Source organism: Myotis myotis, unplaced genomic scaffold, assembly GCF_014108235.1.
Source record: "Myotis myotis isolate mMyoMyo1 unplaced genomic scaffold, mMyoMyo1.p scaffold_m19_p_3, whole genome shotgun sequence".
Lineage (NCBI taxonomy): Eukaryota > Metazoa > Chordata > Mammalia > Chiroptera > Vespertilionidae > Myotis > Myotis myotis.
Window position 1 is genome coordinate 163,961,053 of NW_023416335.1, and position 19,432 is coordinate 163,980,484.

General features: G+C 40.3%; 1 protein-coding gene across 9 annotated transcripts in view; it reads left to right on the forward strand.

Annotated features, from left to right (window-relative positions):
• Positions 1–2,327: 2,327 nt before the first annotated feature.
• Positions 2,328–19,432, forward strand: part of RACGAP1 (Rac GTPase activating protein 1) — a 30,480-nt gene continuing 13,375 nt past the window's right edge. Inside the window, exons 1-4 of one of the 9 annotated variants that reach the window (XM_036300473.1) lie at positions 10,608–10,696; positions 13,370–13,477; positions 18,231–18,329; positions 18,602–18,804. In XM_036300473.1, coding sequence (XP_036156366.1) covers positions 18,691–18,804 — 114 coding nt within the window. In that variant the 5' untranslated portion in view covers positions 10,608–10,696; positions 13,370–13,477; positions 18,231–18,329; positions 18,602–18,690. Of the gene's footprint in view, positions 2,453–10,607; positions 10,697–13,369; positions 13,478–17,733; positions 17,972–18,230; positions 18,330–18,601; positions 18,805–19,432 lie in introns of those variants that run through there. The other 8 variants (XM_036300467.1, XM_036300469.1, XM_036300468.1 and 5 more) reach the window with 8 other exon arrangements.

A 19,432-nucleotide genomic window follows, 5' to 3' on the forward strand; every position in this document is an offset into this window, starting at 1 on the left:
AGGGCTCCATTGATTTTTAGAGAGAGGGGAAGGGGCGTGGGGGGAGGGGGAGAAACATTGATGTGAGAGAGAGACACACACATCAATTGGTTTCCCTGACTGGGGCTGGTGATCAAACCTGTAACCCAGGTATGTGCCCTTAACCGGGAATCGAACCCCAGACCCTTTGGTCCTCTGGCAAATGCTCTAACCACTGAGAAAACAGGCCAGGGCTGCTTGTGTATTTATTAAATATACACGTGACTTATTCCTGAGAGGTGACACGATCTTCCCGGTTGCCAGGAATTTGCCACCTCTTTCTATCTGGTAAATTCCTATCCACACATCAGGACCAGCTCAGATATCAAGTCTCTGTAGGCTTTTCTAACACTCCCACTTCCAAGATAGGATTAAATGCTTCTTCATCTGTGCTTCTAAAGCACTTTACACAATTCAATCCGAGTGCTTATTTCATTGCATTACTATAGGTATCTAAGGAGACACAGGCTAATGCAATCGAGTGCTTCTGACCTGAAAGGGTTGTTGGGAAGTTTAAATGGGATAATATATGTACAGTTAATATTTTCTTTTCTTCATCTCATTCCTAATAATAGCAATAACAATCTGTATTGCATTTTACAAAGTATAAACTTTAATTATGTTTTTAAAATGTATTTTTATTGATTTCAGAGAGGAAAGGAGAAGGAGAGAGAAATAGAAACATCAATGATGAGAGGGAGTCATTGATCAGCTGCTTCCTGCACGCCCCCCTACTGGGGATCAAGCCCGAAACCTGGGCATGTGCCCTTGACCCTTGACCGGAATTGAACCTGGGACCCTTCAGTCTGCAGGCTGATGATCTATCCACTGAGCCAAACCGAATAAGGCTTCAGTTATGTTTTATACAGTCTCTTGTTTTATCTGGGAATACACCTGTGAGATAGGGATGGTACTATTATTTCTGTTTTATAGTTGCAGAAAGTGAAGTACAGAAGGGGGAAAGAGTGATAATGTAGATGGTTCAGTGGCATGCTTGCCACACAAAAGTGCTCCATCAGTATTTGTTTAATGGAATCAAGCTTTCTGGTTATAAAATCTATAACCTTTCCATTAAAGCACACTGCTTTTTCTAAGCTGTAACCAGTATTTTTTCAAATTGTGGATAGCCAATCATATTGACTAATAAATTCAATGAAGTAGGGACAACTAAAATGGGAGGGAAAAAGAGAATAGAAAAGTTCAGAGTACAGGATAAGCAGAGTTCTGCGATACTTGGTGGTAATGTAAAAATGTATTTCTTACCGTGGGTCATGGAAGTAAAGAAAGTATGAAAGCCCCATACTAGCCAAATGCCAAGTTCAAAATGAACATTTATTAAATGGAATTATAGCATTTTCACTTTGTATATATTTTTGTTTACCTGAGCTGTCTCCTTCATTGGTGGTTACTGGAAAGCAGATTCATATCATCTTTATTTTCCCAATTCCTTGCTAGTAGAGTGCTCATTATGAACTTGGTACACTTAATGAATGGGTGTCAAATTAAAACCTGTATAAATACATCAAGAAATGAAGGCATTGTACAGATCAATAAATATGGTTGCTAATGACTGCTGTTCTATTGCCTTCCAGATTTCTTCCTCTTCAACAGCCAGACCCAACACTAAATTGCTAGTTTCTAAAAACCCTGTCCCTGCCTGGAGTAAACAGTGAGGCCAAGAATTTGTACTCAAGGGGGTGGGGGTGGGGGGAGCAGAGGTGGGCTAGAAGGGATCAATGGGGGGGGGGGAAGGGGATATATGTAATACTTTCAACAATAAAGATTGAAAAAAAATTTTTTCGTAGCCCCACCGGCATGCTCAGTGGTTGAGCTTCCACCTGTGAACCAGGAGGTCACGGTTTGGTTCCCAGTCAGGGCACATGCCTGTGTTGCGGGCTCAACCCCCAGGGTGGGGGCAGCCGATCAATGATTCTTTCTCATCATTGATGTTTCTGTTGCTCTCTGCTTTTCCCTTCCTCTCTGAAATTAATAACAAATATTTTAAAAAGTTTGTACTCAATAACTATCACTTGCCCTTAGTCAATATGGTGTCCTAAATGGCTTCAGAAGAGGCTTGGGTCGGGGAGAGGGGCGGCGGGGCATGGGGTGCAGAAGGGAGAAAACTAAAACTGTTGACCTTAGTAAAAATGGCTGCCGTTGGCTTCTCTCTATGAGAATGCGCATGCTTAAATCTGTCCCCGCCCCTCCGCGGCCCTGCTGCGCATGCGTCGCAGCGTAGAGGGCCAGCGCGGGAGGAATAAATTTCTCTGTGATTGGTTGGTGGGGGATTTCAAACTAGAGCCGGCGGCGCGGAGCTTCTCTGCCGTTGGTTGCGGCACAGAGGGAAGCGGAAGGCGACCCAGGTGGGGCCCAGAGACCCGGCCAGGTGGGCTCTGGGGCTTCGAGGAGAGGTCGGTGTGGCGCTGGATTTGCGGTAGGAGGGAGGGCGTCGGAAGTGGCGAGCCGTGGCCCCCGCCGGTGCCGGTGAGAGGGCGGCACCCACAGCCCCTGCACTGGGACTCCGGCCGGGCGGGAGCCGGAGCGGCCTGAAGGGGTGGCGGCTGGGAGGCGGGGTAGACTTCGCTCCTGCGCCGCGCTCTGTAGACAGCCGAGGCGTCTTTTTGTCCAGGCGGTGGCTTGAACCAGGCAAGGGCCACCTCGAGGGTCTGGCTGCCCCCAGATAAGAGTTTTGGAGTTTTGGGGGTGGCACCCCCATCCTTTCCGAGGGAGAGACGCTGGTGTGTGAGAGGCCGCGGCGCTGAGCGGGGAGCCTTCCCGAGGGCGGTCTAGGTGAGCCGGCCGCGCAGTGACTGCCGGCCCTGCCCACCCTGCTTCTTAGATTCAGTAACCTCGAGGCCGTGCGTGTCTCTCTAGAGCAGCGGTTCTCAACCTGTGGGTCGCGACCCCTCTGGGGGTGGAAGGACCCTTTCACAGGGGTCGCCTAAGACCATTGGAAAACACATATATAATTACATATTGTTTTTGTGATTAATCACTATGCTTTAATTATGTTCAGTGTGTAACAATGAAAATACATCCTGCATATCAGATATTTACATTATGATTCATAACAGTAGCAAAATTACAGTTATGAAGTGGCAACGAAAATAATTGTATGGTTGGGGGTCACCACCACATGAGGAACTGTATTAAAGGGTCGCGGCATTAGGAAGGTTGAGAACCACTGCTCTGTAGGATTTCATTCGTAGGCGGAAGCTGGGGTGGGTGGGAAGATAAGCCTTTTTTTTTTTTTTAAAGAAATGTCATTATCATTCTCTTTACTGAGAAGGCGCCTTTTCTATAGCTTAATCATTCAACAATATGAAGTGCAAAATATAAGTACAAGACAATCTTACTTGGTTTTAAAGGGCTTGCAGTTTACTTGGGGGTGATAGAACCTAAACAGATAACTGAGTGGTGGATCTAGTAGGCTGGTACACTGTTGAAGGTAATGTGGGCACATTAATTGGTACAGCCCTTTTAGAAAACATTTTGGCAACATTATCAAGAGCCACAAGAGGTTTTTACTCTGTTATAGTAATCCCATCCTTGGAAATCTAAGCAACACGGCCACCTGGAGAAAAGCACTGTCCATGGGATAGTCAAATCATTCCTTCAATGAGTATTTATTAATCATTTGCCAAGTGTCAGGTACTGTTCTGGACACCAGGGGCTCCGCCATGAACAAAACAGACAAAAATCTCTGCTTTTTTGGAACTTAAACTATTGGGGAGACAGACAATAAACCAGATAAATAAGTTAATATGTATGTTGTTAGATGGAGGTAAGTGCTTTGGAGCAAAATAAAGCAGAAAAGTGTTGGAGTTTAAAAGCCTGCAGTTTAAAATAGGGTGGCTAGCCCTGGCCGTGTGGTTTAATTGGTTGGAGTGTTGTCCAAACACCAGAAGGTTGTGGGTTTGATTCCCGGTCAGGGCACATACCTAGATTGCGGGTTCCATCCCTAGTTGTGCATACAGGAGGCAACCGATCAAAATCAATTAAGCCCGGCTGCTTAACTGAGTGTTGACCTATGAACCAGGAACTCACCGTCAGATTCCTGGGCAGGGCACATGCCAGGATTGCAGGCGATCCCCAGTAGGGGGGATGCAGGAGGCAGCCGGTCAATAATTCTCACTCATCATTGATGATTCTCTCTCTCCCTTCCTCTCTCTGAAATCAATAAAAAACATATTTTTTTAAAAAAATCAGTTAAGAAAACATATCTTTGGGTGAGGAATAAAATAGGGTGGCTAGGAAAGACCTCACTGAGATAATGATGTTTGAATAAACACTTGAAGGAGGTAAGGGAGTGACTGCAAGAAGTTCCAGGCAGATGTAACTGAAAACTGGAAATTACCTAAATGTCCAAAGAAGAGAACGGCTAAACAAATAATTGTTCATCAACTTTTTGGAACATGATAGAAAAAAAGCAAAACACAAAATTATGTACAATCTGTGATTGTAATTTTTATGAAATAAATTTGAGCATAATGGGCAAAGATTAGATAAGGAGGTACATATAGTTATTTAGGGTGGTGAGGCTTTAGTTTCACTATTAAAAATTAAATTTTTTTGAACATAGAAAATTAACAATATGAGGCAGAGTTTTATATTTGCTAAATAAATATTGTAGATAAAGAAGAGATCATTTTGGACTGAAATGGTTAGGGAATGCTTTGGTGGATTGATAAGACTTATACTAGATGTTGAAGAATGGAGCACTTCATAAAGGGAATTCACAGAAGAAAAAAAGGAGAACTTAATATATTGAACTGGTAATAATTTTCTGAAAAATAATTCAGCTCGTCCCTTTCTTTGGTTTTCATTCATGTTGGCCCGGGGATGGTCTATTTACTCTTTGTGCAATTGATTTGTTCATAAAAACATTTGTTTTCAAGATATTCCTTCTGCCTGCCAGTTGTATAGAGGCTTTTTGAAAATATTTTTTTTAATTGATTTCAGAGAGGAAGGGGGAGAGAGAGAGAGAGAGAGAGAGAAATATCAGTGATGAGAGAAAATCATTGATGGGCTGCCTCCTGCAGGCCCCCTACTGGGGATCGAGCCTGCAACCTGGGCATGTGCCCTGACTGGGAATCGAACTGTGACCTTCTGGTTCATAGGTTGACACTCAACCACTGAGCCACACGGGCTGGGCTGTATAGAGGCTTTTGATATGGTGAAGCAGAAACTGGATATTTGGGGAAAAGAAATGCTTTCATATAAAAGGATTCTATAGTATTGAGACTCTGGGGGAATTGTTTTCCTTGGCAGCAGAGAACCTATATTGTTGATTTCTTGGGGATCTCCAGATTTAGTAATGTTTGTGAGAATGTTTTTCATTAAAACTCTTCCTGAAAAATTCAGGCAATCTTCCATTGCTTTGTCTTACAATATTTAACACTCTTGATGCATCTAAAACACATGATGTATAGGTCTCTTAATAATGTTATTTGTAGGGGGAGGAAGAAGAGGATAGAGCCTTTCCCCAGGATACGCTGCAGTAAAGATCTGTAGTAGTCTGTTATTCTGAAGGACAGAGATGTCTGTCTCTTGGCTGGGTGATTGACATTAAATTGGGGACTCAAAGCAATCACATCAAGCTGAGGCTCTTTCCCGGTGATGCACAATTGCTCCCTTAGGGATACTCACAGATTGGGAATCTGTAGCAATGACTTCTCCACCTCTGGGGCTGCTCATCAATAACAGCTGAGATTTTCTAGCACCTTTTTGCTTAAAGTGCTCTACACACTGATTTCCTTGCTCCACACAGGGATCATTTCAGCTTTCCCAAAAGGCAGCCGCCTCTGTAGTGAAAAGTGACAGCTGTTTTACAGCTGCAAAGCAATGTACTACAATATGACATTGTTTTTGTTTCCTTTCACATTCGTGTATCTCCTAGCTATGGAACTACATAATAAAAGGGGAGAAATAAAGAAGTACTCATAAGGGTAAAAATGTGACCCGGGAGAAAAATTAAAGCCATTTTCAATGGACATTGAGTAGGATGAGTAATTTTTAACTTTTCGAGTTACAATTTGGCTACGATACCATAGTTACGTAGAACTGATGCAAAAAGATATTTAGTCCTCTATAAAAGTTTTTAATTCCTGAGAGTCACTTCTATAGAACTTAGTAAAAATGAATGATGGTCCCCTAGTGTCTAAAGAAAAGAGAATTAGATTTTCCTAGTGCGGTTTTTTTTTATTATCCTAAATAAACCTATGTTAGAGGAAAAACTCTTGTACACTATAAGCCTCATTTAGAACAGCTTGTTTAAAAACGAGCCTAGAACTGGTCAGATTTTGCTATCTCCCATTCTTCTTGGTCTGGGGTCCAGCTATGATTTTGTAATCACTGTTCTATAGTGTAAATAACTGTCAGACCAAAGCAAAAACAAAAATTTCATATGACCTATAATAATACCCTGTATTTTTATGATAAGGTTCAATTTATACATTTTTATAACTTTTATTTTTTATTGATTTCAGAGAGAAAGGGAGAGGGAGAGGAGATAGAAACATCATAATGAAAGAGAATCATTGATCAGCTGCCTCCTGCAGGCCTCCCACTGGGGATCCAGCCCATAACCTGGGCATGTGCCCTGACCTCCTGGTTCATAGGTTGAGGCTCAACCATTGAGCCACACTGCCTGGGCTATACATTATAAAACTTTTAACAACATTAATTGATAATATTCTGTGAGGTAACTAGGACAAGTATTATTGTTCCTATTTATAGATATGTCTCAGAAATTAAGTGACTCACCCAAAGTTATACTACTGGTAAATAGAAGAACTACAACTTTATTCCAGGGCTCTGCCCTGCCCACTTTTAACATTAAAAAAAAAAAATCTATATTATATGTAGAATGGATGTTCTACGTTGATGTTCACGTAGAATGGAAATTCTTTTGACAATAGAGTGATGACTGGGTGTGTGTGTGTGTGTGTGTTCTCTGACTTTTGTCAAACATTTTTAAATACTGAGTGTATGTACAATAGTGCCAAATGTAAGGTTTCTGTTCTCGAATTTACAGTTTACCTGGGACAGGACATACATGCTAAAGTGCAAGGTATATGTGTCTGCGTGCCAATTAAGTAAAGCAGTGGGGGAAAGATCAGGTGAAGTGAGTGATGATGACCAGCATGTGATGAGGGGACGGTTATAATACACATGAGAGAAGAATGCACAAGTTTGGTGATTATACTTATAAGGAATGAACTAACTTTAGGTGATTCTGAGATTTGGAACTGAGTGACTGGGAGAATGATGAAAATAAGGAATCAAAATTGGGAGTCAGTAGGATAGGGTAGGTCAGTGGATAGGGTAATTGATAATAAAGTCAAGCCTATACCTCATGGTACTGTACTGCATACTGTAGGCAGTTGTAACACAATGGTAAATATTTGTATATCTAAACAGAAAAGTTACAGTAAAAGTGTGGTGTAAAAGATAAAAATGGTACACCCATATAGGGCACTTATCATGAATGGAGCTCACAAAACTGGAAGTTGCTCTGGGTGAGTCAGTGAGTGGGTGAATGTGAGGGCTTAGGACATTACTATACACTACTGTAGACTTTATAAGCATGGGGCTACAGTAAATTTATACATTTTTTTCTTCAATAATCTTAGCTTACTGTAATGTAACTTTTTTTACTTTATGTATATGAGGGGATAAGATTGAATAATATCTCAGAATCAAGCCCAGCATCTGGGGCATCCCAAGCAAATTGAGAGCAGCTGAGTTGGCATTAGGAGAGAGGGTAGGGCTGGTAAGATAAATGAGTGAGTAGCCTGTAGAGATGTAATGATTAAAGTGGAATAGTTCGATACATTTTTTTAGAGGTTGGAGGATTGAACTAAAGGAATGTCTGGTGTTGAGAGAGAAGAATAGAGAAAAATCCATAATCAAACTATTTGTAAAACTAAAATTCTAAATCTAGAGACTGATGGTCTGACAGAGTTAGGGTTACCTCTGCTGTTTTACAATACAGCACTGGAAGTACAGTTAAACAACTATTTCCTAGGCCAGTGGTCGGCAAACTCATTAGTCAACAGAGCCAAATATCAACAGTACAACGATTGAAATTTCTTTTGAGAGCCAAATTTTTTAAACTTAAACTATATAGGTAGGTACATTGTTATTAACTTAATTAGGGTACTCCTAAGCTGGCCTTTGCTAAAAAACGTCCTCAGTCTGATTGAGGTACGTTCGCTCAGGTTGACTCCTTCCGACTCTCCCATCCTCAGCTCGTGCATGAATCGGGCGCGCCTCCCCCGCGCTGCTATCCCCGGGCTTGCGCCGTGTCTCTGTCTCCCGTTGCCCGAACGACCAAACCCCCCCCCCACTTCTTCTAACACCACTTCTTCAAAATAGACTCGCCCAGGCCGAAAACCCGACCTCTGCGCCTGGGCCACGAAGTTTCAATCGCACTGTACGTGTGCGCCCGCACGTGGTATTTTGTGGAAGAGCCACACTCAAGGGGCCAAAGAGTTGCATGTGACTTGCGAGCCGCAGTTTGCCAACCACTGTATCTAGGCACTAGGCATCGTATTAGGAGAACAGTAGACTGAGGTAGTTTTATGAGATAACAGTTACTCATGATGAGGAGATGTCCCCAGGTAGGTTCTCTGTGTCCTTAGACTTTTCAGGAATTAGCTTGTGTTTTCAAGAGAGTACCTCCTCTAAACCCTTGCTCTAGGAAGTGATATGCATAAAAAAATAGGAAAGAAGAATAATGGACTAGAGGAACTTGAGAAAATGTGAGGATTTCTTATAAAGGAGCAAAAGATCAGGTTATTGTATTGTCATTTAAGACATAAAAACTTACTGAAAAATTTTTTTTTTAACAATCAGTTTTTAGTACCCTAGTTGAACTGTGAAATACGCCTTTTTTGCATTCTTGGTCAGTTTTCCTAGGTGCTGAGCTTATAGTCCCAGAATATACAGATGAATGCTGAAATGATAGAAATCAATATCCCATATTAAAAGTGATCACTATCTTCCATTTTTACAGGGAGCCAAAGGAAGTCATTTGAGTAGGGTCCTGAATGCCCTATTCTTGCTTCTTTCCCGTAGCATTTGAATGTATTTGCCTGTTTTGTCATATTGTTAAATCCATGGGCTTCTTCATGACTTCCGATATCTTCCTGCCAGTTTCAATGCTATTATTTTAGTTTTGTTGTTAGTTTAGAGAAAGATCTTTGTAATAAATTTGTTGGTCTGGTTGCTTAGCAGCTAGCTGTGATCATGTAGCTTGGAACAGATACATTGCCATTTGAAAATCTTGGTTTCCAGCCCTAGTTCAGGTAGATACTGCATCCAAGCTTGGAATTGAAAGCTTTTTTGCTATTAGCGCAATCATCATACAGAGTACAAATGAATAATTCTGTAGCATTTAATAGAAAATATCTTTAAATATTCTTTTGTTCTTTGTGGTTTTCTTTTTCTTTCTTGCCCTCATAGCATATGGCATAATCTTATAAACATTATAAAATCACTAAACCTTCATAAAAGAGTTCTTCAAATTTTATTTAGAGTATGAAATAAGGACCTGGACTAGAATGTTGAAGGGGTAATTAGATGAAAAATAAGAATAATCCTTTAATGGTATTTCTTAAGATGTTCAGCTTTTATATGAATTTTGATTTTTTAAAATTTTCTTGATAGTTTATGTAATATCTAGTTGATGTCTTTCTGGACTGTTAAATGAAGAGCTTATTTTCTCAAAGTGTTCCCAGTTAAAGTCTATTTGGAGCAGAACTGCTAGTAAGGACACCATTTCTAATGTAATATCAGCAGGTCTTTGGGGGAAATACCAAGCCTGAAATTCACTATATTGAACACAGTAGCAAATGATTTTTCCTTTGCCCTTCTAACTGTGAAGGTGGTGTATTGTCTCCTTGATGCCAGAATGTGGTATAACATAAGCCTTTGCCTATACTTAGTAAAAATTTATTAGACATAGTTCCTGCACGCAGTCTAGCAGAGAGCCCTGCATTACAGAAATAATTCTTGTGCTGCTGAGCTGGCGATTTCCCCACTTAATCACTTGTGTGACGTCATCTGTGCTGTTGGTAGGAAATGTGCTGACCATGTCCTGCGTTTTAAAAGGCAGATGCAACAGGGGTACTAGCTAAAAATGAAATTAAAAATAAACCTTTAAGTTATCTTGAGGGTCTTAAGTGTCCAGAAGGATTAAAGTGGTAGAAGTGTTATTAATCAATATGCTTGACTAAGAACCACATTTTGTATTTGGTCACCTAGTAATCAACGGACATGCTTGTCCCTAATTGCTTTCCTCTCAGCTCTGTGGTGATTGCAGAGTGGAGGAAAAGCAGTAGGCAGGAAGAGGGTATTATAATCAGAGGTCTGAAAAGCTGTTCTAATTTTCAAATGAGTATTAAACATTCCAACTTTGTTTTTATAATAAGGATTACACAAATTGTTGACTTGTGATTCTTATAATGGTAGCTACAAATGGAAGAGACCAGATGTTAGTCACTGATGACTGTACTGGATTGCAACTGAATCTTTTGTCTGGGGGAGAAGGCAGGACCCCTAATGTATATTTGATTTCTTGGCAGAAAGATGGATACTACGATGCTGAATTTGCGGAATCTGTTTGAGCAGCTTGTACGCCGGGTGGAGATTCTCAGTGAAGGAAATGAACTCCGTAAGTCATTCTGAGCTGGCCTGTGTGAAGAGAGAAAGCATTTCAGACTTGGGTTTTCTACAGAGCTGAACAGAACATTCCAATCTGAAACTTGATTTTTATTTGGGTTTCCTAAAAAGAAAGTGATGGTCACTTATCCATGGTTAAAGCTTAATGGACACTTATTCTAAATGGTCACTTTTTCTGTAGTTCTTAAATGGGTTTTATCCAGACTTTTTTCCCACTAAGTAGTTGCCAGTTTCATTTTTGTACCATGAACTGGGCAAAATCTGAATTTTCAAGGATGTTGCTTTTTTTCTTTAGAGAGTAGTTGTCTACATTTTTTATCCTGGGCTTTCCCTGTGTTCTAAAGAACATTTTCAGTTGAAGAGGAGAAAAATGTTATAACCTTTTTGGAGTAATTATTCATCTGCTTTTACCTACTTCCTGTATTTGATGTTTAGTAATAAAGGATTGAGATTGGGTAGAGAGCTAGGGGGAAAAAGGAGGTGGTAATAAAACAGTCATCTGTGAAGCAGATTAGTGAGAAAGGAAGGTGAGGCTGGTAGCACAGACTTAAGTGATCTGGAAATATGCTATACCAGCTTCTCTTTGTGTTGCCATCCTCTCCTATTTCAGATTTTTATTGATACTTAATTTAGTAAGTGTTGCTCTTAAGTCAGCCTCATTGCTAAAAAGTAATGTAGCCCTGACCGGTTTGGCTCAGTGGATAGAGCGTCGGCCTGTGGATTGAAGGGCCCTGGGTTTGATTCTGGTCAAGGGCATGTACCTTGGCTGCAGGCATGTCCCCAGTAGGGGGTGTGCAGGAGGCAGCTGATTGATGTTTCTCTCATTGATGTTTCTAACTCTCTATCCCTCTCCCTTCCTCTCTGTAAAAAAAAAAAAAAAAGAAAGAAAGAAAAAAATATATATATACCCAGCGACTGAATGGTGGAACAACCAGAGCAACCCGTTGACTAGTTGCTATAATGTGCACTGTCCACCAGGGGGCAGATGCTCAGCACAGGAGCTGCTCCCTGGTGGTCGCTGTGCTCCCACAGTGGAAGCAGCCACTAGCAGGCCCTGGGTGAGGCCGAGTCTATGAACCTATCAAATATCTGAGAATCCAGATTCTGTCCTGACCTCCCATGCAGGCCCTCTAAGGTGTAGAAAGTGCGCAGGGAGCTGGTATAGGTGGATGGCAAGAGGGGACTTGACTTGGACCCCCAAGGGAGGCTGTCCTGATAGCTGAGGATCCTGAAGCACGGCAACTCTGAATATCCCCAATGGTGTCACTGACCTGGCATCACACATCACGGACATTCACCGGGTGGCTTTCAGGTGCAAAGATCTCTTCCAGGTTCCTCCAGGACACAGAACATGCCTTTACCCAAGACATTACCCCAAAACATCAGCTCAGACTAATTTCCTCAATCAGCAGCTGCACAGAGGGCGGGTCTACAGCCACTCAGCTGACCAGGATGAGCAGTGCTCCCACAGTGAGCAGATCCCCGCAGGCTACGGCCCAACCAGTGCACGAATCCATGCACCGGGCCTCTAGTGTATGTGTGTGTGTGTGTGTGTGTGTGTGTGTGTGTGTGTGTGTGTATATATATATATATATATATATATATAGTAATGTAAGAACTATGTCTTAAACTTAAAAAAAAATCCCTACTGTATTTAGTAATGGCATCTTGCTTATGCCACTCAATATTTCCTTCAATTTGACTGAGGTTTTTTTTTTTTTAAAGTATATTTTATTGATTTTTTACAGAGAGGAAGAGAGAGGGATAGAGAGTTAGAAATATCAATGAGAGAGAAGCATCAATCAGCTGCCTCCTGCACACCCCCCACTGGGGATGTGCCTGCAACCAAGGTACATGCCCTTGACCGGAATCGAACCTGGGACCCCTCAGTCCGCAGGCCAACGCTCTATACACTGAGCCAAACCGGTTAGGGCTGATTGATGTTTTTAATAGCTCTTATCCACTTACAGGCCTTTCAAAACAATAATCTATTTTCTCTCTCTAATAGCTGTTACATGACCCTATCATCTGGTACCAGCTCAGTAACCATGATGGCATACTAATTAGGCTTCTTTTTGAGATCACATCATCTCAGAAGATGGATAACTTTGGAGTCTAGTGGGGAGGAGTATTGAATAGATCTTAAAATTCAGATTCATTCAGCAAATATTTAATGAGAACCTATCACAACCTCTAGCACATGTTGAGTTGAGGGAAAGGGGTGACTAAATGGCTTAATGAAGAAAAGTAGGGTTTGAGTTGAGCCTTAGATGTAGGGTAGGATCCCAACAGGCAGAGATGAAATAGGGCATTTAGGGTCAGGGGAACAGCCTGAATGGAGGCAAGAGGGTGTGGGGTTGGGGGGAATAGGAGTAAGGGGCAGTGACATACTCAGAGCTGTACTTTTGGGAGATTACCCTGGCAGAGGTGGAGGCTGGGAGAATGATAAGACATGGTTGCCATTGCTCAGGAAAGGCAACTGGAGTCCTAACTGGGATGGTGTGAAGATGGAAATAAGGGGGAATGGGTAGAAGAGATTGTGAGAATAAGATCTCTAGGAGGAGGCAGCTGGTAGATGTGGGGTCAGAGAGAGGAATCTGAGGTTTGAAGTCTCAATAACTATGCTGACTTTTAATAGTTATTTCTTTGTCTCTCTATCTGTAAGATATGAATTTAAATGTCTGTTTTTGTGGGAGTTCTGTGAAGATTGGGGATAAAATGAGATACTAGTTGTGAAAATACTTTGGAAGTAGTTATACCAAGAATATACAAGGTATTTATTTTTACAGATACCCTTATTTTATAAGCAAATTTATACCTTCCCATTGATTTCTGTTATAAAATAGAGGTATGTTTTGTCTCCCTTTTAAATCCCTAACTTGGAATGTTGGCTCTTGAGGAACTAAAGTGGCTCAGTGTTTTCTAGACTCTAGAATCTCTTCTGCAACCACCCTAGTCTCTGTCCTTTTCTTTGACACTAGGAATTCCTCCCATGCCCAGGTATCCCAACTCTTTATTCTTGAGTTTCATCACAACTTCATTCTTCTTTCTCCTTTTTGTGTAGCCTTTTTTTTTCTTTAAAGCTAAGTCCAGGGTTATTGAAAGATCAGAGTGAAGGTTAATATTCAAATAAAATTACTTTAATGGCCTACGTCCATGGACGACAAACTGGCTCGCGAGCCACATGCGGCTCTTTGGCCCCTTGAGTGTGGCTCTTCCTAAGCCTTAGGAGTACCCTAATTAAGTTAATAACAGTGTACCTACTTATATAGTTTAAGTTTAAAAAATTTGGCTCAAAAGAAATTTCAATCGTTGTACTGTTGATATTTGGCTCTGTTGACTAATGAGTTTGCCGACCACTGGCCTAGGTATTTTGTTATCTTTGTTTTCCCCAGTCACCATGATTTTTATCTTTATTTTATTATGAACTGTCTGAATTCTTTTTTTAAAAAAATATATATTTATTGATTTCAGAGAAGAAGGGAGAAGGAGAGAGAGAAACATCAATGATGAGAGAGAATCACTGATTGGCTGCCTCCAGCATGCCCCACACTGCGGTTTGAGCCCACAACCCGGGCATGTGCTCTGACGGGGAATCGAACAGTTACCCCCTAGTTCATAGGTTGACGCTCAACCACTGAGCCACACCAGCTGGGCTGCCTGAATTTTTTGATGTTGTTGGTGTGTAAATTAGGAATAAATATAACAGTATTTATTAGGTGCCTATTGTATTCCAATACTATACTAGGTTTGTGCTATGCTGTACAGTAGGCGATACTGAAGTGTATGTGATATGGTACCTATCTTCAAGAAGATTATGGTATTTAAGTTTCAGAGACAGGATTCTTTCTCATGAAACAAAGACAATACAAGTATCAGAATATATGCTTGTGGGAAGTAGAGAAAAATTTCATGTGGAGCAAACAAATTACGAAAGAGCAGATGGGACTAGAAAAATGGGTACATAAAGAAGAATAGGTAGGGCATTTCATTTGGAGTGCATAGCTTGACCACAAGTGAGAAGGAAGAAATGAGCATGTGTCTGTTCTGAGGGCAGGGATAAACTGGATTAGTTAGAAAGAGGGTGTTGTGTGTTGTTCTAAAAACTTAGTGTTTTTAATTTATTAATTTATTACTTATTAATTTATTACTTTATTATTAGGTTGGTAAGGTGGGCTTGGATCCCTGGACTTTAAATTTGATCTGAACAGCAACTCTTCATTTATTCATTCATTCAATAAATATTTAAATGCCTACTATGTGTTAGGCAAAGTGCTAGGCACTAGTGATAAAAGAGCAAAAGAGACACGGGGTCATTGCCCTTAAGAAGCTTCAAGGACCCTCATTGGTTTGGCTCAGTGGATAGAGTATTGGCCTGTGGACTGAAAGGGTCCCGGGTTCAATTCCGGTAAAGGGCACATGCCCGGGTTGCGGGCTCGATCCCCAGTAAGGGAGGAGGGCGTGCCGGAGGCAGCCAATCATTGATTCTTTCTCATCATTGATGTTTCTATCTCTTTTTCCCTCTCCCTTCCTCTCTGAAATCAATAAAAAAAATATATATATATTTTTAAAAAGAAGCAGCAGCTTTGAGGACAGTAGGTAAGATAAAGGGCCCAATAACGAAGGTCCCAAGAGGAGTGAACTGAGAAGAGATTTCTGAATTGCTTTAATCCGTTCGCTGAATTATGAACCAAACCCTAATTTTTTTTTTTTAATGAATCAAAGATTATCCTCAATTTGTTTTAAGGAAATTTCTCTTTTCCTTTCTCCTTTTTGTTAATTGAATTTAATATGTCCTTGGTTTTTTTAAGGAGATAGTTTGAATTTAATAAATCATTTGAATGTGTACTTCATGACAGGCTGGTATGAAGTCGAATTGTGATTCACAAACTGGGGGAGAAAAGGCCATGTTTGTTGATCTCCTCACAACATCAGAATTTTTCCTGGTCTGTGGTCTAAAGGGCCTTTTTGACCCTTTATAACAAACTTAGTTTATAACAGAATTGTACTTAATAGTAATAACTTGGCCTGGCTGGAGTGACTCAGTTGGTTGAGTGCTCTGTGCACCGAAAGGTTGCTGGTTCGATTCCTGGTCGGGCACATACCTGGGTTGCGGGTTTGATCCCTTATTTGGGGTGTATAGGGAAGGCAGCTGATTGAGGTTTCTCTCACATCGATGTTTCTCTCTGTCTCTCCCTCCCCTCCCCCTAACCCCTTCTTCTCTCTAAGCATGTCCTCAGGGGAGGATTAAAAAAAAAAAAGTAATCAGTCATGTATGCACATGTTATGGTTTTGGTCTAACAAACTAAGTTGAACCAGTAGTAATTTAATAATTTGTACTATTAAAATAGGAACTTTTTCCTTGAAATTAATCGATACTTTATTTGGAGTTCCATTGCAATGAGACCTGTAATGTATGTCAGTTAACAATGAACAAGAATTAAGACCTAAATTTTATTAATTTATTACTTATTATTTTATTAATTTTTATTGATTTTTTAAATCTTTATTGTTGGAAATATTACATATGTCCCCTGTTTTTCCCCTATTGATCCCTTCTAGTCTGCTCTGTCTCCCACCCCAGGCCTTTACCACCCTGTTGTCTGTGTCCATGGGTTATGCATATATGCATACAAGTTCTTTGGTTGATCACTTCATTATTTTTATTTTTTAAAATATTTTAATTGATTTTTAGAGAGAGCAATAGGGAGAGGGAGAAAGGAACATCTATGTTGAGAGTGAAACACTGACATGGCTGCCTCCCGCACGCCTCCTACCTGGGATCAAGCTTGCAACCTGGGCATGTGTCCCGACCAGAATTGAACCAGCACCCAGACAACAGAGCCACACTGGCCAGGGCTAAAAACCTAAATTTAATAAGACTTATTAAGAAATATCTCAAAAAGGGGGACATATGTAATACTTTCAACAATAAAGAATTATAGAAAGAAAAAAAAGGAATATCCCAAAGAATAAACAAACCAGCACAATTAGGTCAAATGGAAATCTTTTTGTTCTCAATTTGTTTTTCAATTTCTTAAATATTTGTGTGTGTATGTAGAGCTACATTTAGAAACATTTAGTTGACCACAGTGTGGAGGTAGAAAGTTTTTAGACTGTGTAGTTGAAAAGTGTGTTTCTTATTCTTTATTTTTTGAAATTGAAGTATTACATACATCAGGAAAATACACAAATCATAAGTGTACGACTTAATGATTACCAGAGTGAACATGGCTAAGAACCAGCTTTGGGGTTTTTTCGTGTGTGTTTTTTTAAAATATGTTTTTATTGATTTTTAGAGAGAGAGGAAGGAAGAGGGATAGAGAGATAGAAACATTGATGAGAGAGGAACATCATCGATCAGTTGCCTCCTGCACACACTCCTACCTGGAATCGAGCACACAGCTCGGGCATGTGCCCTGACCTGGGAATCAGTGACCTCCTGGTTCCTGTGTCAGTGATCAACTATTTGAGCCATACAGGCTGGGCTCGTTTTTAATTTTCTTCCTTGTGAATCTATAGTGTTGAAATTGTTAAATTTACAAAAGGATATATTGTTGTTTTCTTTAAATTAAGGTGGAAAATTAGCCCTTAATAATGTTCCAAACTATTAACTAAACCAGCCTATCTTTTAAAACTATTTAAATTGTAATAATATATATTATTATATATAATAATAATAATAATATATGCATGCATATATACATATATATATTTGGTCTTTGTTATTTGCATTGTCTAAGGTAACTAGGTCATACTATCTTGTTTTGCTAAAATCTTTTGTTGGCTAAAAACTATAGTTTCCTTATATGTAAGACTTGATTTCTATAGATTGAATTGGTAGCCTAATTTTAATTTGTAAGTTTGAAATTTAGTCAAATTATTAAAATTGTTTTAAAAGGAGACTATATTGTTTCTATGCTCTTAAGTTAAATTCAAATAGGAAAAGTGCTCCTACTATCTAAAAATCTGCTCTCCTTGTGTAAATTTGGCCTAGTTTCAGCTGTAAACTGGGTTAGTTTGACCAACAGATGTACACCTTTGAAACTTCCTCCATTGATACTGGTGAAAAGTGATGCTTATAGATAGATTGAGGTTAACTGGAAATAGTAAGGCATTGTGGAAAAAAAGTCTTTGCCGATAGAGATGATAAGAATGAATGCCACTAGGGTTTTCATGCTTGGAGGTGCTGCCTTGGAAGTGGTGCTGTCTTTGCAGACATTTGAAGAGAATACGCATTCTGCTATCAGTGACCCACCCAAATCTAGTAGGTCTTCTCTTCCTGTATCTTTCTAACTGGAATGTTTATATACCCTTCAGCACAGTGTTAAACAGCAAATTGGCTCTTTATTTTCAAATCAATATTTGTATAATTATATAGCTGAATGGAATTGCAGGCCTAGACAGCCGTATTATTAATCTACATCTACTGGAGCATACTACAACAGTTACATTTGAATTTGCTGTTTAGCATCTCTCTGGCACAGCAATGAGTGACTCTAAAGGAGGCTGCTTTTGTTTTATAGCTGTAACTGTCCTGGTGCGTGACAGCTGCCCCAAAGGTATCCCCCTTTGATTGCCTTCTGTTCAGGAGCTTTCAGTGTTGGTGTTACATCTGGAGCCAGGTGACTAATGAGTTACTTATTCCATAGCAGATGCCACTGGCTAAGCCAGAGTAAGTGGCCTGCTGAAATAGGAATTGCTCCCCACAAAGCTCTCATCTAGAGTGATGAACATATATTCAGAATCTGTTCTTGGTTGTTTTCAGCTGTCCATAGTTTAGCGGGGCCCTTAATTATGTATTTGGAGTAAAACTAACCAGAGGACTCATTTATAAGAGCATTTGTAATTCAAGCGTTTGGTGTTTGAATTATTAAAGTTTCCCTCCTTTCTTTAGAATTCATCCAGTTGGCAAAGGACTTCGAGGATTTCCGTAAAAAGTGGCAGAGAACAGACCAAGAGCTGGGGAAATACAAGGATCTTCTGATGAAAGCAGAGACTGAGCGTAGTGCTCTGGATGTTAAGCTGAAGCATGCACGCAATCAGGTGGATGTCGAGATCAAACGGAGGCAGCGAGCTGAGGCTGACTGTGAAAAGCTGGTGTGTATTGTTTTCTATGCTAGTACTGTGACACTGGGGAAGGGGGAAGCATCTGATAATGTTTTGATTTTTTAAAAATTTATATTTTAGAGAGAGAGAAGTGGAGGTGAGGTGGAGAGGCATTGATTTGATGTTCCACTTACGCATTCATTGGTTGGTTCTTAATATGTGCCCTGACCAGGATTGAATGCACAACCTTGGCATATCAGAATGATGCTCTGACCAACTGAGCACTGTCAGGGCCTGATAATGCTTCCACTTGCCAGATATACCCAACTTCTTATTCCGTATTAAAGAACTAAAGCAACCTGTCCATTGACAATTTGTCTGTGATTGGAACTGAAACTGCAGCTTAGGAATCCTGTTCTCCATAGGTTGAAATTTAAATTTTTTTCCATTTTTCGACTCGAAACTGCTACTTAATAGACAGATTTCAAGTGAGAATTTAAAGAATTATAATTAGGGGGAAGGGCAGGGAAATCCTAGCATACTTGGTCTGTCACAAGACAGTTGGCCATCTCTCATGCCACCCAGAATATCCTCAGCCTTATATCAGTAGCTAGTACTTTGATACACGTAAGACAACTCTAAGCCTTTCCTTCACAACTGCTCCTGATTCAAGATAAAG